Genomic DNA, 20504 nt, shown 5'->3' with positions numbered 1-20504 from the left:
TGTGACTTTGATCCATTTCCTAAGTGCACAGACCAGTCATCTGCACATGGGTGGAGAGGCAAGAGGTTCCAGTTGCAGTCCAAACCAACTGTCTTAAGATGTAGGTGGCTGGAGGCTAATGTTTGCTTTTCTTATTGACGTGAAGACTATACACTCTTCAGATTCCTGAAGTGCTTTTTACCTTTATTATTATCAGTGTATTACATTGCTTTTTCTCCATTTTCCCCATTTGTCTCCTTCACCAGTTTAGTAATGGTAGGCTCCATGTGTTGCAGGTCACATGCTCCCATGACACATGTTTATGTATATATATGAGATGCCTGGTGACTGTGCTCAGACTATGCTAAACTTCCCTTTTCAGAATCACCCATTTCAGAACCACCAGCCATTTCAGAGAAGGCATCTGCCACTATGATGGCCGGGGGGTTAAGTGACACCAAGCCTGCTACTCCAGAAATCCAGCATATTGTTAACCAGGTGAGTTGCACCCTGTCTATAAATGAAGTCTCTCTGTGCAAAGAGCTGAGTGCAGAAGGTTGTGTGAAGGCTGGGAGACCAGGTGTTGATACTGAAGCAGGGTTTAAACTGAAAAACCTCGTGCAGAAAATGGCAATCCCTTTGATTGCCAGTTTTTTCTCTATCTCTTCACTGTCCATAGCCAGGCATAGCACTGGGTACCTTCAGTGAATGTTCACATGTAGTTCAAAGCCCAGCTCTGCTATGCCAGCACTGAAGGGGCTTGTTTGAAAAGAGAGGAGAGGTGGCTATTTGAAGGGAGAAGTTTGTACCTGGTAGAAATAATTCCTCACTAAAGGATGTGGATAGGACAAACCACATACTAGTATGGACTAAAAAATTATATATTCAGGAGAAAGCTATTTTTAAAGCAGTGTGTTCTCTGCTGGCATTGTTTTCTAGGCTGACAGCTGTGAGGCAGGGCCTGCTGGTGAGCCTGTGGGGCAAGGTGAGCTTGGCAAAAGGCAGGCCAGTGAGCCCAGTTGCCAGCTTACAGGCAGTGGTCCTGCCCTGGAAGCAGCTATGAGAAGCACCTCTGCAGAACTTCTAACGTCCTGCAGTGCACCAGCTCTTTTTAAAACAAGTATAAAGTGCATCTTGACGAATGCAAAGGGAAGAACATAGCATGGGAAAACTCCTTTTGTGTCTCCCATTTCATGTTTCCACCCATCTACCTTCACCCTCAAGGCTTTGAAAGATGAGCTCTTCTCCCTTTGGCAACTGCACAAAGCATAACGTAGGCCCTCCTTGAGGAAACAAAACTAGGAAGTGGTGTGGCTGAAGGCGTTGGTCGATACTGCTGCACATTCCCTGTGCCTGGTGTGCAAGGCTCACAGCATGTACAGAACAACCAGGGGATCAGGCCTAGCCAGCAAGGGTTTAGGTAAGGCAGGTCCTGCTTGACCAACCTGATCTCTTAATACATCAGGGTGACCTGCCTAGTGGATGAGGGAAAGGCTGTGGATGTTGTCTACCTGGAGCTTTTGGTACCATTTCCCACAGTATTATCCTGAAGGAGCTGGCAGCCCATGGCTTGGACAGGTGCACTGTTCATTGGGTAAAAATCTTTCAGGATGGCTGGGTCCAGAGAGTGGTGGTGCACGGAGTTACCTCCAGTTGGTGGCTGGTCACTAGCAGGGTTCCCCAGGGCTCAGTGTTGGGGCCAGTCCTGTTTAATATCTTTATCTGGATGAGGGGATCGAGGGCACCTTCAGTCAGTTTGCAGATGACACCAAGCTGAGTGGGAGTGTTGATCTGCTGGAGGTCAGGAAGGCTCTGCAGAGGGATCTGGACAGTTGGATTGATTGGCTGGGGTCAACTATGTGAGGTTTAACAAGGCAAAGTGCTGGGTCTTGCACTTGGGTCGCAACAGCCCTGTGCACCACTACAGGCTATCTCCTTTGACATGGAATTAAAAGGGCAGCAAGTAGCAGTTTCCGCTGTACTGAGCAGGGGACAGGCAGTTCAGCTGGACACCTTTGAGTTAGGGGAAATCAGCTAGGAAGTCTAATTCTAACAGGATTTTAAAGAATGCTGTAGGCACTGCTAGGAAAGAGGCTGGAGGTCTTGGTGTAAATTAATTTAGAGTGGGGGTTCTGGATTTATTTCACTAAGGGGGCATGTGTGATATATGTGAATGAAAGCTGAAATATGAACCTGCCGGTCACTTTCCCCTTTCTTTCTACAGGTGAAGCCACAATTTGAAAGCAAGGAAAACAGGAACTGTGCCATGTTTACAGCCATAGTATATAGGAGTCAAGTGGTTGCTGGGACAATGTACTTTATTAAGGTTTGTATATATTATAGGAGGGAGTGCTTTGCTGTTAAACATTATAGGTGACTTGCAGAGTCGCTTAGAGCTGGAAAGAGAAACAAATGTAGTAGAAAAACATCTATGTGAGTGTGATATGATTAATAGAGTTGGGGACTATCTCCAGGTGCTGTTTGGCACTACTGTAGAAGAGAAATAGAAAAATCTCAAAAACATGCACTAGGCTTCTTCAGATGGGACTGGTAAGCTTCTCAGGATAATCTCATTCAAAGACTTACCAACTTAATGATTTAAACAAGTTGTAATTCTGCTCTCCTGTTTCCCTTCAAAGCAAAGTAGCTTTCCTCTTGTATCTGTGACCTCCTGTTGTGTTTACTATACTGAATTTGAAGTCAGACTGAAGATCAGATGGAGAGTTAGAGTCCATTTTGTAATGCAGAGCAAGCATCTCATAGTCTGCTGACTAGTTTTGCAAGCAAGCAGGTGTGTTGATGTTTTGGTTCTGCATCACATGCTGCAGAGGTACTGCCTGCCTGCTGGTTCGTTCTGTATTTTCCAACCCCCTCTCTGCTGTGGAGGAAAAACCGGTCCTGCTGAGTTTAGATCCCTCTGAGAGCACCATTCATCCTCTACTAGAAAACCTTACCCACGTCTGTGAGCAGCTTTCTGTGAAGTAGCACGGAAGAACTTGCTGGGTGTAGTTTGCATCTGAAGGCCAGCAAGCACTGCTGAGCAGCAGGCTGGCCTTCTGGAGCAGAGCACACATGGCATGGGACTGCTGTCTCTCAAACCCCACGTGTGTGGGGACATGTGCCTGGTGGGACATGCTCCCCTGACAAGGGTCAGAATTGTTTTATGAAAGAAATTGTCTGGTAGCATTTGGGGAAAGTAATTCTGCAGAGAGATGTGGTGAGCATTTGCTCCATGCTTCTCATATTTAGTTGATGACAGGAAGGACAGACACTGCCAAACATCTTCTTTCCCAGGTGCTTTTTAAAAATAACTCTTATCAGTTATTTGTGCTCAGGGGACTGTACTGACAGACTATCTCTTCTGTGGCTAGTCTTACCTACATGAATGATGTTTACCATTCCCTTGCTCCTGTGAGATGTGCTTTCACTTGGTGGACAAAACACTGAAGATTGCAGATTACAGGTACAGCTAGAAGTCATGCCCAGTTGCATTTCTTCCCTTAGGGCCATCTTATTGCTTACCTGGGCAATATAAAATACTTGTCTGCTGTCCCTGCTAAGTCTCACGACCAAACTACTCAGAAATGAAGACTGACAAGTAAATGAACTCGGAAGAAATCCACCTGTAACACTGAAAACATGATTTGTCTTTTCTTTCCAACTTTGCCTGTGATGGGAAACAGTTACTCATTTTAGCAGTAACTGAAACAAGCTCTGTCACAAGATTCATTCTTTTGTATTTCTGAATCTTCCACATCACTAATGTGTTACCAGCAGACATGTAGCTGATATGTAATCCAGACCAAGACAAACACAGTGCTACATTGCAGCCACCAGAAAGCATGTAAAAACAGTGCTTAAGGCATTAAACTTTCCATTGATACTATGTACCTCACAGAGGGAGAGTTTAGTGCCTGTTGTGCTTGGCTCTGTGTGAATGAAATGATACAGCTTCTTATCAAGTCTCTTATTTGCGGACTTTCTGGAGGGGAATGTGAATTTCTTTGAAAAAATATTTATTTCAGGCACTCACATGCACTCTCACAAGCACCAAGATGTGTCAGGTTGCCCATTCAGGCACTGAACAGTTTGGAGTAACTCTGCAGACAAAGGCTCCTGGCTTTCAGGTTGTCATTGTTTCTCAGGACCATGTGCGAGTTTTGGATAGATCTTTCTGTACCCTCTAGTAGGTGACACTGTCTCTGCATCTTGTTCCACCCCTGATTCATTAAGATTTCTTCATTGTCTCTTGTCTTCCACCCTCAATGTGCCAAGAAGCTGTGTGCTGGTGTGCTGGCATCTTGATGACTGAAACAGGACACAACCAAAACCTTTCTCTTGTTGTGCCCTCTGATGCTTCCACCCCCAAGCAGTCCTGCTCACTTTCCCTTCACCTGAACCTCAAGGTTTAGACAGGTGTAGACAGTTTCTGACACTGGTTACTATCCAGATTTGGTTAAGAGCTGTTGAAGTAAAAATGAAGATATATCTAAAATTAAGCTCCTGGGCAAAGATATTCTTTCAAGAATGTAAAGAGCATCCTTTTGTTGGAACCTGCTTTGAACCCACGCTCCTCACTTTCCTGCTCTTGGTTTTTAGGTCCAAGTTTCTGATGCCAGATATGCCCACTTAAAGGTGTTTCAGAGTCTTCCTCATGAGAACCAAGGTCCCAGCCTTGTCAGTTTTCAGACTGGCAAAACCAGAGATGATCCCCTGACTTACTTCTGAGAGACGATGAGAAACTGTGCCTCACTTCTGCAAGTTGTGTGGGGGTTCTGCCTGTGACAGTAAATAAAATAAGATTTGCAAACTATTGTCCTTATTTTCCTTTTCTGCTGATATACCTGCAGAAATCTTTCTTGTTACCTGGTCTCTCATCAGATTAAAATAAAGTATTTCTAGTTAAGGCATAGAATAAGCATAAGGTTATCTGGAATATAAAAAACACGTGGAAAAAAAAACTTGGAGCAAGATAATAACTAATACTGAAAAGCAGTAAAGAGCACTGAAGCACCAGTCAAATATGCCATGTCAAGTCAAAAGAAATATTTATTGTTATTAATACAGAAATGCTTGTCCAGCATAAGTTCCTTTTCAGGACTTTTCCATAGGACTGAGAACATAAGCAAGCTAGTTTGGTTTTTTATACTTACACACCCTCTACGGGACATTACATGCTACTGCTGCAAGAGAATGAACATGATTACCAAGGGAATGTTTGTTTCAAAGTACTGTAATCCTCTATCCCTTCCCTGCAAAATTGTTTCAGCTCAAGTGTCTCATACTGTCTTTGCCAATAAAATACATAGTACAGTTTAAAGCTACACATGTATTCACAGTTGCAAAACAGCACAGAAAAGACAGGCTTTCCTCTTGCTCCTTGCTACAAATACACAAGTACCAGTGTCACTCCCCTTCTGATTTCCAGACCAAGGAAGTCCACAAACAGGACTAAAGTCCAAGTTAAGTTGCAACTAAAGTTGTGTTTGCATTAGTGCAGGTAATAGGACAGCCATATGACTCTCAAATTTAGAGACTGCAGAGGGAGGGAATGACATAAAAGAAATCATTTTTTCCCACCATTATGTTAAAAAAAGACACTTTTTTCCCTCCTTTGTTGGCACAGGAATCAACATTTTTCAGCCTATAGAAAATGCATGTAAGAAACCATTAGGAAAATGCACAAGATAAGCTTGCTAGAAATAAGCCAGTTCATCGTGCTTCGTCTTGCTGCCCTGGTAACTGTGGAGGCTCAGTGGCTTGTTCTCGTGGGGAAGGCTCTTGAACACCCGCAGGTGCATGAACTCATCATTGCCAACATGGACCTGCAAAGCACAAAACCCAGTGAGATCCATGGAGTGAGAGCAGCCTTCAGCAGGAGGGATGGTGTAGACTGGTGTGTTTTGAGGATTGGGAAGCAGATGGGCAGTAAGGAAAACCATCGCCTCAGAAGGTGTGGTCTTGTTTTAAACCAGACTGGGAGCCATGATTTTTGTGGACATATCACCTAATCCTCCCATGAAAATGAAAGTAAGAATATTTCTCTATTTCACACAGTCAGGGAGAGGGGCTGACAGGTGGATTTATTTATTTATTTATTTATTTTTTAATGCACAATTTTTTTTCTTATCAAGGCCAAATTGTAAGCATTATTCTCTAGTCAAGTAATGGAAAAATCCCACCATTCCAAAGATTAAACACACTGATTAAAAGAAAAAGTCCCAGTGCCCTCTACCTTGATGAAGTAGTTTGTTCCAGCAACCATCTGAGTTTTAAACTCCACTGCAGTGAAGACATCAAAGGTTTTCCCTTCTTTTTCTTCTAGCTGAGATTTCACCTTAAGAAAACAATGGGTTATTTAAGACTGATGCAAGATTCAAGTATTTAGGACTTAAGGCCTACAGGTCACTGCTGCTAAATTCCCAGGAGTTCCTGCTTTCCCACATTATTAAAATATCAAAATGCATCATGTTAAGTTTTGGGTTAGAGCAGGATCAGTAATCTAGGGAGGTGGCAAAGCTGAGTGTGGTGTGAGTCAGTTGCCACAGACTGACACCAAGTCTGCACAACACTTATTTGACAGTTCTTCCAACATGTCTGCTGGAGTCTATAATGTTTTCAAAATGCAAATCAGTGCTCAAGAAGTCAGAATGACTTGTTGAATACCCTAGAGGGAGGCATGAACTCCTGTGACTTGCAGCTCTTCTCTCCCATGCTTGGCTGTCTAGAATATCGTGGCTATATGGTAAATTCTTGGTCAGGAAAGAAATTTCAGCCTTTGCTTACCAGGGCAAGATGAGTTGTCCTGGAGTGCTTGCTGCAAGTGCAGTTCTACCCAAGCCATACCTCCTGCATGGCCTCATTGTGTGTAGTCCTCCCTCCACTCCCAGTGCAACAGTACCAGCAGCAAGCAGATTTTCCAGCTATATCCTGTACCTCCCCTTCCTAAATTCAAGGGGAATAAATGCATCTGCTTTCCTGCATGAATCCCATCTGCTTCTCTGGAGAAAAACAAGTGCCAACTTGCCACTGCTCCAGTGCTCTAGGTGAAGTAGGAACAGAAAAAATTCCTGCAACATGGTATGTTCTCCCACCTCTCCAGCACCCTGAAGGCACAGGACCAAACTCTGGTGCCATTCTGGTGACCATCCTGTCTCCGGGAGCTGTGAACATACTTTTCATCTTATCTCAGAGGCCATATCTCTAAGCTTCTTCCAGGCTATGAACAGGAAGATAGCAAGATGATGATGTTTGGACACTTTTCTAGTTGTTTTTTGCCATATGGAATTCAAAGCTAAGATGCAATGAGGGGCACAGCCTCAGAAAGCACTGGGCAGTCCTACTTCCTCCCCTTCCCCTGAGGCACAGCGTGGAGCAAGTGGTTTCAGTTTTCATCACTAGAGCTACTTCTACAAATTTTAAGCAGCAGGGTGGACATAAGTATCTCACTGACCTTATCCTGTCCTGTGCTCCTTTAACAACCCTAGGCATTGTGCAAGGTTGGTTTCTGAGGTCTCAAAATTGCCCCAGCTCAGCACATTTTGTACTTCCATCAGCAAGCTGAACACTGGGCTCCATGAATGCAGGCAGCTCAGAGTCACATGCAGCTGCCAGCTTGTCAGGGTGTTAGTGGCAGTGACTCACCACAGCATGTGACAAATGAGCACTCTAATTCAGTATGGAGAGGGAGATCCCAGATGCAAATACTCTCCAAAAGGGCTGGTATCAGCCCACCTTGGCAGTTCATGATCTCAGTGTGGATGTGGGGGTCCTGGGGGACACAAGCCAGCACTGTGTTGTGGTGGTAACAAAGGTAAGAGCATACTACTGAGCATCAGTCAGGAGCCCAGCCAGAAGGGAGGCAAGCAATCGCGCAATCGCTGCCCTTTCCTTGGCACTTTTAGAGAACATTTGGAATAGTGTGTCCAGTTTTGGGTCTCCAACACAAGAAAGATGTCAATAAACTGTAGTGAGCTCAGCGGAGGGCTGCCATGAGCATTCCATGAGCTCAGATGGCTGGAGCACTCATGCTGTGAGGAGAGAAGAAAATGAGCTTGCTCAGCCTGGGGAAGAGAAGGCTTTGAGGAAAACTTTCCAGTACCTGTAAGAAGTCAGGCTCTTTACTGAGGCGTGATGGCAGAAGAGTGAGACACAATGGTCATAAATTGAAACTGGAGGTTCAGACTGGATATAAGGAAAAACTTCTCCCCTGAGGACACTCCTGCAGTACAGCAGGAGTGACCAGAGAAGCTGTGGCGTTTTCATCCTTGGAGGTTTTCAAGACCTGACTGGACAAAGCTCAGAGCAGCCTGGGGCTGCTCACCCTGTGTTCAAGCAGGAGATGCAGTCCCTTCCCACCCAAATAATCTGTGATTCAATCACAGGACTGAAAATTATCAGACCATGAAGGCTCTTCACTGTTCTGCACAGCCGGTTTGCTTAGCACAGCTACTAAAAAGCAGATGGTTCTAAATCACCCTGAAGAACCTCTGCCACAGTTACCAGCGAGGAGAAGCCAAAGGCTGAACAGGCCTGGGTGGAAATCTTTGATGTGGAGAGGCAGTTCCTATGGGACTCCTAAGCCAGACATGCTGAAGGAAGCTGTCCTGTTCTGTGCCACACTATACCTGCTCTGGGCGAGTAGCAGTACTTGCCAGGGTCACAAAACTGAATGACATTCAGTCATCACAAGGATTCTTACAAAACAGTGCAATGAAGGCAAGAACTGGAAAAGCAGGTACAGGAAATATTTTTATGGCAAGCAAACTGGCAGGCTCTAATAAATCTCCACAAAGATTTGACTTTAAACAAACAAAACGATTTGAGAAGTCTACCTAGATTAAACAAAACTAATGTTTTCTCCACAATCTGTCCAGATGAGGATATGACTGCGTTAGCAAGTTTCAGTTTTGGGTCTTTCCACTTGTATTTCATTAAATAACTTAAACTGGCAGTCAAAACAAGCTGGACAAACTGTGAACTATTTATATGATTTAAATGAAAATGCCAGATTTTTAGTTAATTCTGTCCACTTCTGAATCCAAGAGGGGTTTATTTTCACATTCTTTATTTATGGATTATCAAACCACTGCAGTCTGCCAGACAGTCAGGATTTCAAAACTAGTTTTAAGACCACGTGCAACGTTAATTGCATATTTGCATAAACTTTAACATGATATGTAGGCCTTTTCAAGTCAAAGCATTAAGTGTGACTCTCTCATCAATTCTCAATAATGTACTTACTACTGCAAACTGTCTCTTTTTTTATAACACATAATAATTAGATTGTACAAGTTAAATAATAGTTTCAGTGCTCTGTAGGTGTTTAGGAACTGCTACAGCCTGGGGAACAAACCTGGGACATTGACAAGGAGCATAAGAAGATGGAGCTTGCCCTTCATCTTTCCTTACTAGATTGCCACATGCCACATTACAGAAACTGGACCATGAAACTTAGCTGTACATTGCCATTGTTAGAGTAAAAGTATGTGCTCCATTAACACATAAGCAGTAAATTAAGTTACTGTAAGTAATATAGTATTAGGATTTGGAGCTGGCAGTGCTTGGAGCTGAATTCTGTGTTGGGGAATAGCAGAAGCAGCGAGTAAGCTTTCTTGCTTATTTCCCGATTCTCCCCACACCCCCCAAAAAACCCCAACCAAACCCAAAACAGAAAAACCCAACCAAGCAACCCCCTCCCCCCAAAAAAACAAACCCCAAACTAAACTAAAAAACCCCCAAACAAAACACCAAACACAAAACAAAAAACAAACGTAAGCACAAGGTTTAGACTTTGTAAGAACCATGTGAGCTCCTTCCTCGAGCTCAGGACAGGGCACATTTTGGGCCGGGCCGCAGGCCGGTTTCCCGGTGGCCGCAGCCCATCTCCCGCACTTCCAGGGCCGGAGCCGGCAGCATCCCGGCCCTCCCTGCGCACTCCGCGCTGCCCACAGTTCCTCTGGAGTCAACCGAGCCACGCCAGGCCAGGAGGGAGCAGGGAGGGTTCCGGGAGCCGGAGACTGCTCCGTGCATTCCCAATTCCCTACAGCTTTCACACTGGGGGGGTTGCCGGCGGTGTCCCCGCGCAGAGCGATGTCCGAGCACACCCCCGGCCCCCCGACAGACCCTGCACGGGGACGAGACCCCCTTTCCCGGGCCCGCGGGTCCCTCCTGGGCCTCGCCCCGGCCGCTCACCTCCTGCACGATCTGCTGCGTCTCGTCGGTAGCGGGACGGACCGCCGAAGGACCCCCGCACAACATGGTGGCACCGCTCCGGTGCCGCCGCCCTGATCCTCCACCGCGGGCGGGGCCGCGGCTGCCGGCGGGGCGGGGCCGGGGGCGGGCCCGGGGCTCGAACCCGCGGCCGGGGGCTCCGCGGGGATCACGGCCCGCCAGCCCATTAAAGAGAAAAACAGCTAAAAGCAGCAACTGCAATAAAAGCTGCCGGCAGAATTTATTCCGCTCTCTTGACGGAAGGGAGGCAGCCTGTCCTCACCGGGCGGCGCCCCTGTGACAGTCCTGCGTGAGGACCGGGCTGCCGTCAGCTGATGCGTTTTCCCTTCCCCGTGTCACCTTTTCCAGCAGCGGCATATTCTCGGTAGCCGCGTGGAAAGTTCCATCTTCAGGACTCCCTCGTTCACCACGCTCATCGTTCCCTCTCCCAGGCTGATTTTGCCGTTCCTCAGCCAGCAAACCGAGGCGGTGGTGAATCATCCAGTTCTGAGAAATCCCCTGGGGAGATTTCAGGCTGAATGTTCAGGTCTTAACAGTCTTTACAGTCCCTACAGTTTAAACATCCAGACTCCTTGGGAAAACAGCAATAAACACCTACCTTCCTTCTCCCACTTTGCAGCATCCCTTTGTAAATTTGGTCAATATAACCCTATATTTAATGGCAACAGATATTAGAAACTGAATGGAGCTCCTGGACTCACAGGGAGTACATGGTGAGAAGCATGAACCAGAATGGGCAAGAAGGTTTCTTTCCCCTGGTATCACCTATAAAAAAAGGCTCTGCTGGGGCTTTGGGCAGGCAGAGCTCTGCTGGGTTTGTGAGGAGACTGGGAATGCAGGATCAGGCTCTTCACTGGGATGGTTCCCTGCCCATCAGCCAAATTTGCTGATGGAAATCCCCCCATAGAGATGATCCACTCTGTTGTTGCTTAACTAAAAAATGGTTCAGGAAACACCGCACTGGGGCATGCTTTCCAGCGGGTTTTTGAGCCACAGTAGGTGATGGGGCAGCCATCCATGTGGCATCTTCTGGCAAGACATGCCAATGGAGATTCTCAGGCTTGACCTTTCAACAGAAGGATGTTCCCCACCTTGTCTTCAACAGGCTTTTGGGCATCTGCCTGACCAGACCTCCTCCTGAACTTGGCAAGATAAGAACATATTCCCTTCTCCACGCATGGGGAAAGGGTCTGTTTGCAAATTGCCTTCCCGAAGGGGTCCTTTTTTACTGAAAATTCCCTGGTGCCCAGAGTGTGTGTCACAGCCATCGGCTGCAGCAGCGGCTCTCGGGCAGCCTGTGGAGCTGGAGGCCTAGAGCTCCAGTGAGGACTGCAGTAAGGGTGGGTGGGGCTTTCCCAGCAAATATAGCCTGGATGGTCAGTGCTAAAAATTTATGGCAGCTGTTGGAACTCATTGTGTGCCAGGGTATAAATTCCTTTTAAGTAAATGTAAAGAATGAAAAACACACAAAGAATGAAAAGTACCCAAATGTCAATATTATCTACTGTGTGTATAGCTAGTGAATAGTGCTCTCCAAACAGGGCAGCCCATGGTGACTTTCTGTTTCTCACATTGTGTATATTCATGCATAATCTTTGCTTTGTATCCTGTGTCATTTTCATTTCATTCATTAAGCTCTTATATGTTTCAATGCTGTCAGCTTCACTTCAAGGGCTACTGTGCTGGATTTGGTCCACTAGCACTAAAACTACTTGGCTACTAGAATTTTTGGAAGTGTGGGCCCTAATCAAAGCACTTTTTTTAGCCCTTTCTGCCATCTAGTGCCCATCCGCTTTCATGCATTTAGACTCAGGACATCATGGGTCTCAATTCTGTACCCTAAACTGAGGCTAGAGGCCACAGTCACAAGCCTGGAGAAGGATCGTGGGTTTTAGAAGCAGCTCTCAGCTCTCACTGGGTACAGGGATAGAATGTGGTTTCCAAAAATTTTGGCTGCAAGAATGTGTGTTTTCAAACTCACTCTTTTTTTTTTTTTTTTAACCAGCTCTGCCATAGATTTAATCAAATATTGCAATTTGCAAGCCTTACAATTAAAGTTGGATTGGTTCTTACGTGATGTAATTAAAATGTCAGCCCACTCCAAGGGGGATGTAACAGATCAACAAAAGGGTTAAAATAACTTGTCTGAATAGTGTGCTACTTGGGCTTTCTGGATTTGCACTTTGGTCCTCCTAAGTCAAGAACTCCCCTTCCTTGTCAACAACAAGTAGAGGTGGCAAAACAAAGTTTTTATGCAGTAATGTCACCTGTAAGTTTTATTTGCCTGCCCTGGCAAAAGAACAACCAAGCAAAAACAGTAACAAGAGAATTGTGATGTTTTCCCCAACACATTCACACACAGTCCTTTTGTCTCTGCTCACACTGAGCTGCAGGCCCATCTACCTTTCCATAGTGGTCTAGATTATCTTGATGTTTGATGAGGGAGGGTAATGACAACTTCCAGAAGCTTGTTCTTGCACATGGAATATGGGAAGAGGGAAGTAAATTCTGCAATGTAACCCTAGCCCTTCCTGCCAGGCTGTCCAGGGGTGCTTTTTCTCTCATCAGGCTGCAACAAATGTCTCTTCTAATGACTCTCTTACTTCAGTATGGATCAAGAAAAACCAGGCATGCCTTGCAAAACCAGAAGCATTTATGTCTGCTTTAAGGGGAGGGGGACAAGAGTAATGAAGTTCTGCTATGCTCTCTGCTGAAGTCCTTACTGTTTTTCTTTAGGTACAGTCCACCCTTCTTGTTCTAGATGCCCTCTCTTCAAGATGGGAAATAACCTAGTAGATGGCCTATAGGTGCCAAAACATATCCAATTTGTCCATTTGTCTCTGTGCATGTCCCAGAGCCCAGGCCTGTATGTCTTCCTTATCCAGTCATCTACCAGCACACACACTTCGGATGTTCACCCATTCTGGCGATTATACTACCCCTTCTGGGGGCTACTTTTCCATCCCTCACTCCTCCATTTCTCCTTGTTTCATTTGCTTTGTATCAGGCCCAGCAGTACCGCCAGGACTAGTGCAATGCTCTGTGTAGGTGTGAGGCAGATTAATACAGCAAAGTACAACACTGACTAAGGTGTGAAAGGGTTAGCCATGTATGCCATGTGGGATAGTACAGAAGCAACTCTTTGTTAAGCATACAACTACTAGCGACATAATCAATCATGGATACATTTCATTGTGCTCTCACAACGTTCCTGAGGGGAATTTACAAGCTGTTCTCCCCCTCCACCAAAGCAGGCAGGCTGGAGGTAAAGCTACCCCAGCTGGAGGAAACCAGTAGGAACCTAGTAGCTTGGTCTAGTGCAATGGAATCTATGGAGAGTATTGTCCAATATTTCCTGTTGGGCAGAAAGGAGAGACTGGGACATTACTAAATATAAATAGCATGGCGCTCTGTCACATTAAATACTTTACATGTTCACACCCTTGGCTGTACACAGCATGTAGGATGTTGGGGGCTTTTTTATTTTCCCCATGACTGTGCTTTCCTGAAGTGAAACCGTGTACCTTGCTTTTGTAGAGCTGAGAGTCCTGATGCACATGGTTACAGATCACATATACTGGATAAAGAGGAAATATTATACATAGTGGGAAAGAGGAATATCATACATAAATGTAAAAGCAGGGTATAGTGGAATTGCCTAATGCCTCCCATAGTCAGCTGAGTCGTAGTCTGGCAGGAAAAGCTTATGGAGGCAAGGCAACATGCAGATTTCTGCTTAAGCCCCACCAGAGGCGATCTTCACTTGTCCTTCTGAGATGTCCTGGTTTCAATAGAGCAAATGCAAATTCAGTCCAAGGCTCCCCAGACACAGTTCTTCCTCTGGAGGCACATGTGTTACCCTGCTGGTGCTAACAGTAAGGTGTGGTGGGGCTGTGTCACAGGGGTGTGTCTTTGTTGTCTTTCCCATTCAGAAGCAAGAGGTGAGCAAGTTCCTCTTGGGGGCTTGTGTGCTTTTCACAATCTTCTTTTGTTAGGAATGTATCGTGTTCTCTGTGACAGAGCCACCTCCAGTGCCTATAAAATTTCGGGAGTTAGCCGATTGCAGGGAAGGCTCTGCCTCAGGGCTTGGTACCTCTTCTTTGTTGTCTCCTGCCACTGACTCCTGCGAGCTGGTCTCTGGGCTGGAACCTGCCTGGAAGCTGGACTCAGCGCCGAGGGGCTCGTTGATCTGCAGGGGAAGCAGGGCCCGGTGCCGCATCAGGCTGTCGTCGCTGTTCTGAGCCTCCAGCGAGTTCCTGCGCTTGGCATTCCGGTTGGCCATGGCGTTCTTCTGCGGCTCCTCGAAGCTCAGCGACAGGGTGACTGTACCACTCCCGAAGCTGACTTTTTGCTTGCACCCACGCTGCTGTTGGCGCTGCCGCTCGGCAGAGGCTGGTAGAGGAAAAGGATCCTCATGGTTGCTCTTGCTGCTGATGGAGGAGGAAGGGGTGGAGCCGGTGGAGCCCCCCAGGCTGTTGGAGCGCTTGCGGGACACGTTGCTCCGTCTCAGCGTGGCCCTGGCAGCCACTTTGAAAGCGTGGGCAGCTGTGCTGCAGCGCACCTCCTCGATTGTGTTGCGGGAGGGCTTGAAGAGGATGATGTAGACTTTGTTGAAGAAGATGCAGGCCAGAAGCCCAAAGCTGGCAGCCAGTATCGCGATCACCTCCACAGCAGAGACAAACTTGCCGTACGTGCTGGCATAAGCAGGGATGAAGGAAATCCACACAATGAAGAATATCAGCATGCTGAAGGTGATGAACTTGGCCTCGTTAAAATTCTCAGGCAGCTTTCGAGACTTGAAGGCGAAGAAGAAACAGATGGCTGCCAGTAGGCAGGTGTAGCCAATGAGGAAGCCGAGGGCCATCAGGGAACCTTCATGGCAGGTGATGAAGATGATCTCATCCTCCAATTCATGGTTTCGGTAACTGGATGGTGGGGCTGTGTAGAGCCAAATCACACAGATGACAATCTGCACAAATGTGCACAAGAAGACCAGGAGGAACTGGAGGTTGAGGCCCCACCACTTTCGGTGGAGGCTCGTGGGAATCTTTGCCTCGAAGACGAGCAGGACACGGTTGGTTTTCACCAGGATGCAAGAGATACAGAGGACAAAGCTGATGCCAAAAGCTGGCTGTCGCAAACGGCAAGTCCAGTTCTGGGGCTCACCAATGAAGAACAATGAGCTGGAGAAGCAGCAGAGCAAGGAAAAGAGGAGGAGGTAGGACAGCTCCCGATTTGTTGCCTTGACAATGGGTGTGTTGCGAAATTTGGTGAAGACTCCAAGGACAAAAGAAGTCAGGAAAATTCCCAGGACAGCAAAGAGAGTCAGAGCAATCCCAAAGGGCTCAGTCCAGGCCAGAAACTCTATCTGCTTAGGGATGCAGGACGTATGGTTCTCATTGGACCAGTAATCCTCAGGGCACTTGTCACAGGCACTTGCATCTGGAAAAGAAGGGACAAGAAGAGGAAAGGTTTGTCAGAATGAGAGGTTGAAATGTGGGATGACATATATGGCAGTTACACACTGACCTTCATCTTGAATACATGAGGTCTTCCACTCATGGCTGCAGATCCCCAGGATCCTATATTGGTGTCTCGAGTGTTTAACAGTGAAACAACCAACCTCCCATGGGCTATACAGCAAAACACAAAGCCTGCTTAGTTCCAGCTTAAAAAAAAGTCCTGCCCCTGCACTCATGCTTTTGTAATCTATTTCCTGGCAAAACTTTGCAAACTTCGATTGCTATCAGCTGTTACACAGGCTCTGTTCCTCCCTCTTCCTTGTTCCTTCATTTTTATCATCTACTTCTGTCCGTCTTCATACCTCTCACAGTTTTATCATCATTCGAACATCCTGCCTTTCTCTATTACAGAGAAAATTAAAAACGTGCTTGCCTCCTTAAATGCTTTGAGAACCTATTTCATATTCCACGGAGGCAAGTCTTAGTGTTTAAACTGCTCTTCCCTGAAGGCAGGCAATGCCCTTGATTCCCAGCACACTCTCATTTCACGTTGGAATATCAGGGGAAGATGTGTCTTAATCATATCGCTCTCCCCACACCTACAAAGTGTCCTAGAAAGTGCCAATGGTTGGCATGATCAAAAGGCTTCTGCTCCTCTTTTTTAACCCAAATTGTTCTTGTGCTGCAGCAGGGAGGGTCATGACCCCTTTGATGGCATGGAAGGGGGTTGAGAGCAGAGAGCTGGAGGTCTCAACTTACCTCCTCTTTTGGGATCCCAGCACGATAGCAAGGGGCTGCATTGAGTTCTGGGAACGAACATTCAGAAACTCCTTTTAGCAGCAACCTCTCTCTGAGCTTTCCACCTGAACAGACACAGACTCTGACCACAGCTTCCAGAGCAGAGATTAATGCTAATGAGAAAATCAGAAATGCCCAGCTAATGAGGGCAGAGGTTTTCAAGCACTCTTATTCTTAAGGCATGGTTGGAGGGAGCATCCATGACCTGATATGATACTGCTTTTCTAAGGACTCTCTGCCTAACCTAAGCTGTTCACGTGAAAACCTGGCACTAGATGCAAAAGCTCAGTCAGAAGCTCTCATCACCACGTCATTTCATTTACATCCATTCAGCCAATAATTTTTATTATTCCTGTGCCTTTTATCCTGGAAGCCTATTGCAAACTGCAGGTAAGGCAAAGTTAACTTCACATAATGGGGAATTCAGCTGTCTCTACCTCCCTAATAGGGGCAGCTCTCAGCAACACATCCAAAGATGTGCTTTCACTGCTGTCTTGGGGTGGCTTAGCGACCATGCTAAGGGAGTAAACCAGATCTCTCTCTTCCCCTAAGGCTGCTCGTTCCTGCCACCTCCTTTGTGTGAGCTCTAGAGGGCATACAGCTTCTCGTTCTAGCTGGAAACAGCCTGCCAAGAGTTTGTTTTCAGAAAGACCAGAGACCTGATCTAACTTGCTCTATGGTCACAGGAATACCAGCACTGCTCCCAGAAAAACAGTGGGACCAAACAGCTGGGAGAGGGCAGATTGCTTCTTCTGGTAGCATCGCTGTCTCAGCTGGATGAGACTGGTTGTAAAACTGTTCTCTATGCCTATAAAACTGGTAAGTACAGGAAAAAAGACCATTACTGTCAGCTGAAATTGCAGCAGGAAACTGTGGAGTCAGAAGGCAGTCGCCCTCTCAGCCTCATAAATTTCACCAGAGCTAGCTCCCAAAATCATGTGGAAAACCACCAAAATATCCCTATTACACATGACCAGAATTACTTCTATTTAATCTGAAAGTGCTACTTCCAAGAATCCTGTAGTACTATATGTTCATGCTAAAAAGTTTTCATTCCTGTCTGATAGGACGCAAATTATATTCTCTCAATGAACACTTGTTCAGTTTTGCAGTGTTTGCTGGGACCAGTTTACAGCAGAATGTGTGAGGAAATCCTGAGTGCTCTGCAGTGTGGAGGGGACTGCTGTTCTGAAAGAATTTACTTGTCTCCATTACTCTGGGAATGCCCAACACTGAGGGAGCACTAATGGTGTTGGAAATTCAAAATTTTTTAACCATTTATAAAACTGAGATTACCTCTTCCCTCCACTTCAGAACCTGAGTGGCTTGATCCAAGCTCCCAGTGAAACCAGCAAAAGAGATGTCCACAGGTGTGATCAACAGAAGCTGTGGCTCGTGACTCCATAAAGGGAAATACTCCTCTCTGCTTGTGAAGTCAGGGATGTAATGGATTTTGTTTCTTTGTAAAGCATGAAATAAAACCCTGACAACACGAGAAAAAGATAGAGGCAGACAGACAACTATGGAATTTAGGTTTGGGTTTGGGAATGTCTCCTTCCTACAGGTTTTTGGAAGAACAAAAGCCGCTGCTACAGTGTAATGGAGTTTACTTGTGGCTGAAGGCTTGTGCCTGAGAGGCTTCCTATTTGCAAGATGTTTTTCAAGTTCTCTGCCTTAATTTTGCCAATGCAGAGCATTAGGTACAAGCAGGCTTAGCAGAAGACAGCACCTGAGGACCATTGGACTCAACTCCTCTAAGCTGGCCAGAAGTCCCTCCAGGCTTTCTGCGAAGCCTCCTGGCAAGGCAACCACCAGCTCAGCCCTGCAGGGAAGCGATTTCGGCACAACTGTGGGTGATGCCCAGAGGGCTCACACCGTCCTCTGCAACCCCCAAAGCAGCTCTGTGGGTATTACCTGTTTCATCACTGTACTCCCCGTCTGGGCAGTCCACGCACTCGAAGCAGCAGGTGGGCTCTCCCTCAATAATTCCCTTCCTTGTGCCTGGCAGGCAGTCCCTGCTGCAGTTAGAGAAAGGCACCTGAAAAGAAAAAGAGCCCAAACAGGGTTAATGGGGGCAATGCCCCACAGGCAGCCTTTCTACTCAAGACCTTAGGCTTCCTCCTAGGGTGTTATTGCTTGACTGGTGTGCTGGATGGAGAGCCTCAAATGCTCACCTCTCCCCCTGCCAAACAGACATGTTTCGCACAATAGTCCTTCCCCCACCCACTGCAGTGAGGTTTCTCTGAGAAAACACAGCAAGGGATGATAGGGAAGATCAGCAGATCTTTGTCATCTCTATGGTGTTGTGGGCATTGCAAACTGCTATGTGACCATGATAGACATACCAGAAAACAGTCATTAGATTGTTAAAAGAAAAGACGATCGATCTCTATGGACGGGAATTTGAGTTAGATGGAAATGAGGAACTCTGACTACTGATCCCCAATTCCATATATTACATTTTATATGCTAATAATTTATGGGAATTAAAACAGTTTTTTGAAATCCAGTTCCTCCTGTTCTCCTGGAGACCCCCCCCAAACCCAGAAACAAACAAAAATACCCTGGTAAATTAACTAAACAAGAGGAGTTTTCATATGAAAGAAAAGTAAAAAAAAAAGGCCCTGTTTTAAGAACTGAGCATCTAAAGATGCAAATCAGCAGCTATATACAGATCCAAAGACTTCTGCTGCTGTAAACGATGAGCTTGTCACCTGCTGGCTGTGCATTTATGCTGTATGTGAACCCCCCTGGGCATGGTCATGTCCTGGCAGCAAGTGGTTGCATGGGCACACTCACTGCATGCCTAAAGTACACTGACACAAGGAGTTCAGCATAATAAATGGAAGCTTGGGCATTTTTCACACAGAAGCATGACCTGAGGTTGAGTTCACCTTTTCCCAACTAAATTAAGGAAATAGAGTTGACATAGGACATGGCTTTCTCAGGTCAGGGGACTAATAATAATAATAATGGCCAGTCTTCGCGAACGAAGATCTGGGGAAAGGTCTTTTACCTTTCCAGCCTGCGCAATGGATTTTTTAGGTGAGACACAGCCTGCGCTGAACTGAGCCCACCCTTTAATCCTAAGGTTCATCTGCCGGGGCCAAGCACGCTTGGACAATGGCAGTGAGGTCCTCAGGACGTAGGTTTGTTTAGAGTGACCTTCTCATAGATGGATGGCCTCACAGGGCTAACGGGTTCCATCTGCCCGGGAGACCGAGGAATCGAACCCGGGTTGCAGCAGTGAGAGTCCTGCATGCTAACCACTAGGCCACCAGGGGTCTCACAATTTCCACTGGTAGCAAAATAACATGATCTGTACATGCCTAAGGGCTGTTCTGTGTGGAAGCCTCCATTCACCTTTTTGGAAGTTTACTGCTGGTTTACCCAAATGCTGCCAACCTGCTGATCTCTAGGAACCTCCTGTGTGGATGCACTTAGGCAGTTTGGAAATTGCTTGTGTACAGGCATTGACCTCAGCCACAGGGTAAGCAAGCCCTCAGTAATGCCCACTCCTATGTGGAGATGACCATTTTGTGGCTCAGATGAGAGCAGTCACTGTTGCCTCTCAGTCTGAAGTGTAGCTGCAGCACAGTTTGGGAATGCTATTTCTAAGCTGTTGATCAGGATTGCATCATTAATTGGACAGACACAAACCCAAGGCAAATCCCTGCAGCTCCCCCTGTGAAGCACTCTTTGCTGTTAATGCCTATTGCTATTAATACAGTATACACATTCCTTGAGACAGTACTTCAGCAGATAGTGCATCCATCAAGAGGACTTCATCAGTCTAGACTGTCTTTCTTTAGGCTGCCAGTGGTGATTTTGAACAGGCCTGAATCAAAGGCCTGACTGAAGTCACACACTGCTTCCCCATTATCTACTAAGTTGATTGAGCTTGCAAGGAGGAAAATTAAATTGGTTTGACATGATTTTATCTTGACAAATACATGTTGGCTTGTTCTTATCAGTTTATTATCCTCTAAGTGTTTATAAACTGTTTAATTTTTTTTTTATCAAGTCTTTTAG

At 46.2% G+C, this 20504-nt stretch overlaps 3 protein-coding genes across 3 annotated transcripts in view; 1 reads left to right on the top strand and 2 right to left on the bottom strand.

The window, feature by feature from the left end:
* The first annotated feature begins 317 nt into the window (after positions 1–317).
* Positions 318–4948, top strand: LOC113966601 (leukocyte cysteine proteinase inhibitor 1-like). The gene is made up of 3 exons (XM_027681499.1): positions 318–477; positions 2204–2305; positions 4579–4948. The coding sequence occupies exons 1-3, from the start codon at positions 412–414 to the stop codon at positions 4705–4707; spliced, it is 297 nt and encodes a 98-aa protein (XP_027537300.1). The 5' UTR covers positions 318–411; the 3' UTR covers positions 4708–4948.
* A 55-nt stretch (positions 4949–5003) lies between these two features.
* On the bottom strand, positions 5004–10309 carry LOC113966600 (cystatin-B-like). The gene is made up of 3 exons (XM_027681498.1): positions 10174–10309; positions 6215–6316; positions 5004–5804 (listed from the first exon to the last, which is right to left on the bottom strand). The coding sequence occupies exons 1-3, from the start codon at positions 10237–10239 to the stop codon at positions 5676–5678; spliced, it is 297 nt and encodes a 98-aa protein (XP_027537299.1). The 5' UTR covers positions 10240–10309; the 3' UTR covers positions 5004–5675.
* Positions 10310–12394: 2085 nt separating this feature from the next.
* CASR (calcium sensing receptor) overlaps positions 12395–20504 on the bottom strand; it is a 72952-nt gene continuing 64842 nt past the window's right edge. Inside the window, exons 6-7 of the mRNA XM_027681576.1 lie at positions 18387–18510; positions 12395–15654 (exon numbers count right to left, since the gene is read on the bottom strand). Coding sequence (XP_027537377.1) covers positions 14204–15654; positions 18387–18510 — 1575 coding nt within the window. The 3' untranslated portion in view covers positions 12395–14203. The remainder of the gene's footprint in view (positions 15655–18386; positions 18511–20504) is intronic.

The sequence above is a fragment of the Neopelma chrysocephalum genome, unplaced genomic scaffold, assembly GCF_003984885.1.
Source record: "Neopelma chrysocephalum unplaced genomic scaffold, ASM398488v2 Primary Assembly neopelma1_60, whole genome shotgun sequence".
Lineage (NCBI taxonomy): Eukaryota > Metazoa > Chordata > Aves > Passeriformes > Pipridae > Neopelma > Neopelma chrysocephalum.
The sequence above is the reverse complement of the archived record's forward strand: the minus strand, read 5'-3'. Positions and strand labels throughout refer to the sequence as shown.